The 4917-nt window shown below is 61.6% G+C and overlaps 1 protein-coding gene across 1 annotated transcript; it reads right to left on the bottom strand.

Annotated features, from left to right (window-relative positions):
- Nucleotides 1-378: 378 nt before the first annotated feature.
- On the bottom strand, nt 379-4611 carry AAMP (angio associated migratory cell protein). The gene is made up of 11 exons (XM_074548683.1): nt 4452-4611; nt 4011-4163; nt 3491-3610; nt 3219-3358; nt 2990-3134; nt 2757-2840; nt 2364-2479; nt 1886-1989; nt 1318-1408; nt 895-1049; nt 379-644 (listed from the first exon to the last, which is right to left on the bottom strand). The coding sequence occupies exons 1-11, from the start codon at nt 4537-4539 to the stop codon at nt 569-571; spliced, it is 1272 nt and encodes a 423-aa protein (XP_074404784.1). The 5' UTR covers nt 4540-4611; the 3' UTR covers nt 379-568.
- Nucleotides 4612-4917: the final 306 nt, after the last annotated feature.

The raw sequence follows: 4917 nt of genomic DNA, 5'->3' as shown, positions 1-4917 counted from the left end.
GGACTGTGAGGCTTTGGCTTACTAATGCACGTGACTTTGCCCTGGAAGGGGTGTTTAGTCACAGCCCCAAGGGAGATAGTTCCTGTATTGTGGAACATATGCCTTCTAGTGAACTTTGGGGTACAGTACCCAGATCTGGGAATAGCGTGTTCTGTTAGGGAACTCCTAGACTGTACAGAGCAAGATTCTCCTTCCTTCAGCTAGCAACCTGCACCCTCCTATCCTGACCACTTCATTCTCCCTAGCAGGGAGAGCTAGGATGGGAGTCTCTGCCACTGATCCTCAGGCCATAGTTGGATGCCAGGGAGATCCCTGAGGAGAGAGCATAGCTCCCCAGATCCTCTTCCCCCCCCAACAAGCAGAGTAGATGGCATCCAGTTAAGTGAAATAATTTATATAATTAAAGACATCTTCATACAAAACCCCTGGCTTGGCCCGGTGAGGGCAAAGCAGGGCAGGCTGGAAAAATTACAAAGCACGCACTGGAGAAGGGTGGTGAAACCATGTCCCTCGTCCCTCTGTACACAGGGCGCAGGGCAGCGCCGGGACGCCGTCCCTTGACACAGTTCTAGCGATCAGGCCGCTGGACGCAGAACACTTTGGCTTGGTGGTCGCCAGAGGTGGTCACCACAATGGAGGCATCCCTGCAGGGAGACAGGGCTCAGAGGTGGGCTGGCGGCTTCCAGTATCCATCACCCCCAGCCCAGCTCTGAAGTGCTGCACTCCCCTTTGAGACCCTGAAGTGTCAGCATGGACCTAGGTTTGTCCCCCACCTTGGGACCAGATCACAAGGGCACTCAAGAGGCAGCTTGTGATATGAGCTCTTAGGCTGGAGGCCCCTGCTACCACTGCTCCCCCCACCAGCAGGGAAGGGGTCTGGGGGTGCCTGCTCACTTGTTGACAGCGAAGTCGAGGATTTCAGCAGAGTGCCCTCGGTACTCGCTGATCATCTTCCCCGAGCGGGCGTCCCAGAGCCGCACGGCCCCGTCCAGGCTGCAGGTGTACACCACGGCCGAGCTCTCCTCCCACAGCAGCTGCACGATCCCTGACTGGGACAGGGGGAGACCGCAGTGGGGACCTCCAGCAAGGCTTAGCTCCCCCCATGTACCCCCACCCCCTCATGGTGTCTGCCATCCCCCCAGGAGAGCCAGACCCCAGGGCCAAGCACATCCGCTTTGCAGAGACTGCGGCTGCCCTCTGGGGAAGCCCAAGGCTAAGGGAGAAGTACAAATTGGGAACTGGCCCTTGGGCTCCAAGGGAGATCTCCAGAAGGCCCAAACCCACCTCCCAGGCTTGGGTGGGGAGGGAGGGCAGTACCTCATGTTGGCACTTATGCCTCAGGCTCTGTGTGGAGAGGTCGTAAATAGCCAGTGTGCCATCAAGATAGCCCACAGCAGCCAGTGGCATCCTACAGACAAGGGAAGAGGCATTACATGGGACATGGGGAAGCAGGGATGCAAACACATAAAGGCTCCAGGTAAAAGGCAAACCCTATGCTGAAGGCTACAATGTATGGAGAAGATGAGGGACAACCTGATGGCTGGAGCCATCAAACACCCCACTTGGGAAATCCAAAGGTACAGCAAGTGAGCTATCAGCCCATGGTTTGTGAAGATGACAATGTCCTGGCAAGAGAACAGCTGTCTGCAGAGTATCCCAGCCAAGCACTGGTCCATCAGGCTAGCCCAGAATCCCAACAGTTGCAGGGAGGACTGAGCAGCTGGTGTCCCTTGGCCTCATACCAAAGGGATCTGGCATCTCCACACCCAGCGGGGGAGGATGGAGGCAAGAGAAATGCAGCAGATTGAGCTCAAGGGATGCAAATGGATCTGTATGACAAGCCCTGTAAGATGTAGCACTGAATAGGGGCTGTCCCAACACTCACACATTACAAAAGCCCAGCGACTCCACTGAGTTGGACTCTGCCTCCTCGCCCTCACTGATGGGTGCCTTGGGGGTCACGCTCTCCATCTTGAACACGCACACCACCTGGGTAGAGGGAGGGTGGCTATACCCCAAGGAAAGGAGACCCAGATGCACAAAGGTCCCGTTCGTACTCGATACCGAGTCTGCGCCTTCATTAGAACAAGGCGCGGCCCCAAATCCTCAGCTCCCGGGAGCAAACAAGACAGAACTTCCTTCCGAGCCCGCCTTCACCCGCAGCGCGAGGGCGCCGCCTGCCGGCTGCCGATGGCCGCACACCGGCCCCGCATGTGAGGGGTCCCCAGAGCTCTTGGCTCTGCCCCGGCCCAGGACAGGGGACTTGGGAGGTCCCCAGCGCTCCCGGCACTGCCCCCGGCCTAGGACACGGGACTTGGGGGGTCCCCAGCGCTCCCGGCTATGCCCAGCCCCCACAGACGCACCTTGCCCGTAGCAGAGTTGATCAGCTTGGCATGACAGTCCACAGAGCCCGTCATGATCAAACTGCCATCCTGGTTGCTGGCCACACACGTCAAGGGGTCCTGATGGCCATCCTGGCCTGGGGGGTGAGCAGCAGGAATGAGCTTTATATGCCCTCCCCACAGAGCCCCAGTGAGCCTTGAAACACCATCCTGCAGCCTCCACCCTGCCTGGCTGTGCCAGCACCCCCACAAGCAACAGCCACCACTGTGACAGTGAAACCCTGTGCCAGGCTCTCTCTCTCCTGCCCTCACAGACACCTCCTCTCCACTCAGGCAGAAGTCAGAGCCCGCTAGAAGGGGGTGTTTACCAAACAGAGAGCAGCCTAGGTGATAAACCTCTCCCTTCTTCCTTACCTTTCAGGACATGCAGCGAGGTTCCCTGCTTTAGGTCCCAGATGCGCATGGTCCCATCCTCATACCCCACCACTGCTCGCTTCCCTGGGTGAGACAAAAATAGCAGACAGAGATAGCAAATAGGGCCCCCCATCCCCTGCCTCCCATTCAGCACAGCCTGGGAGAAGCAGGAGGGCAGATGGCCCACACAGAGCTGGTGACATTTCACACTCCAGAGAGGCCCTGTGCCTCACCATCAGGCAGGATCCTGCCACATGTGGCTGGGCATGCTGGACCCTGAAAGGTCTTGCAGTCCCCACTGGGAATCTTCCACATCCAGGTGTTGCCATCAGCTGTACCAGCCAGAAGCACATGGGCTTGAGGGTGCCACTCCATCCACTGGGCAGAGAGAGGGACAGGCAGTGTCACCCAAGTGCTGCCACCCCACTTGCTGGCTGGGGAACCCTTCCCAGCACCACTCACCTCCAAATCCCCCACCTCAAAGGACCACACCTCCTCCTTGGCATCCACCCGCCACACTTTGATAAGCCCAGACATGTCACCTGTGGCCACGAACACAGAGTCGTAACTGAAGCCAGCACAGGTGACCGAGTCCTTGTGTCCTGTAAACATCAGGGGACAGAGACTGCTCAGGCCAAGCCATGGAAGATGGCCAGGAGCACAGCATCAGCTGGAGGGAAATGTGCGCAGATAGGCACTGCTGAGAGGGGACACAGCTGCTCACTGCACCTCACCTGAACACTCAAAGAGGAGCTCCCCGTCACTCACGCGCCACACAAAGGCCTTGTCATCCTCTCCGCCTGTCACTGCCAGCGTGTTGGTCTTGGGGTCAAGGCTCACACAGAAGACAGAATCTTCACAAAAGAGCAAAGAGAGGCTGCATGGCTACGGTGCTGATCGCACCTCACCTGATGTTCCCAGGGGACCCAAACCCCGTGCAGCACTGGGCCTGGGTGGGACATCAGCAAGCTGAACTCTCAACCCAACCCAGTAGGAACCAATTCTTCACGTGGGAGAGGAGAAGCACAGGCTTTCTGCCGAGCTTAGGGCCAGCTACTAATGGAATGGGGGGCCCAAAGGGCTCTTCTGTCAGAGCACAAGGCAGAAACAAGCCCAGGGCAGCTCTGAGTCCCAAGAAGGCTGGGAGACAGCAGCCGAGCAAGGCACTCTGCACCCCTGGACTCTGGAGAAAGCCAAGACGAGACCAGGTCCCGAGGGGGGTCCCAGCTGCTTCTGCCCGTGCCCAGCACTCACCCGAGTGGAGCGAGAACGTGACCTCGCTGTCGTCCTGTGCCTCCATGCCGTCCTCCACCCCCTCGTCATCCTCCGACTCCCAAGCCTCGCCATCGGGCTCTTCTGCTCCCTCGTCCTCAAAGTCCACGTCCTCCATCTCCTCGGCCAGGTCATCTGCAGAGGGCGAGGGTCAGGGCGGGGCTCGCGGCCTGCCCGGCTCGGCGGACAGCGGGGTGGCTGCGGGCCGGGGAGCGGGGGATGTGCGATGCCGCCGGGGCCGCGAGCCCCAGGGCAGGGAAACCGCAGAGGAACGGGACGCGACACGGGGAGAGGCCGCGGGCCGGGGGGATGCCCCGGCCGGGCCTGGTACTGGGGTGGGGCCGCAGCGCTCCCGGTGCCCCGGCGGGAGGCCGGACCCCCGCAGGCCCTGCCCGGTGTGTGGCGCAGGGCGCCCCGTCTCACCCGGCCCGGGCGGGCCCAGCTCCACCACCTCGATGATCTCCTCGTCGCCGTGCAGGTCCAGCGCCCCCGGGTCCTCCCCGGGCTCCATGCCGACCCACCCCGCCGCCGCTGCCGCCGCTTCCGCCGCGCGCCCCGCCCCGCCCCGGCCGGTCCCCGCCCGCTGCAGCCAACCACGGCCCGAGCCCGCGCGCAGATCCCGCCCTTTCCGCCGGCAGCGCGTGCCGGCCCCGCCCTGCGCGATGCATGCTGGGAGATGTAGTTTTCTCTCCAGGGACCTTGCGGCGCCGCCCCCCGACAGTCCCCGAGCGGCGAGACTGCAACTCCCGGCATGCAGCGCAGCCGCTGGTGCACACCGGCACCATGGCGGCGGCGCGAGGCGGATTGCGGGGTAACGACGGGCGGGCGAGCGGGTGGGCAGGAGCAGGGGACAACCCCGGGGCGGGGGCACTGGGACCGTTCCGCCACC

Source organism: Zonotrichia albicollis, chromosome 10 (assembly GCF_047830755.1).
Source record: "Zonotrichia albicollis isolate bZonAlb1 chromosome 10, bZonAlb1.hap1, whole genome shotgun sequence".
NCBI classification, from domain to species: Eukaryota; Metazoa; Chordata; class Aves; order Passeriformes; family Passerellidae; genus Zonotrichia; species Zonotrichia albicollis.
Note: the sequence above shows the minus strand (reverse complement) of the source record. Positions and strands in the feature narration are given on the sequence as shown.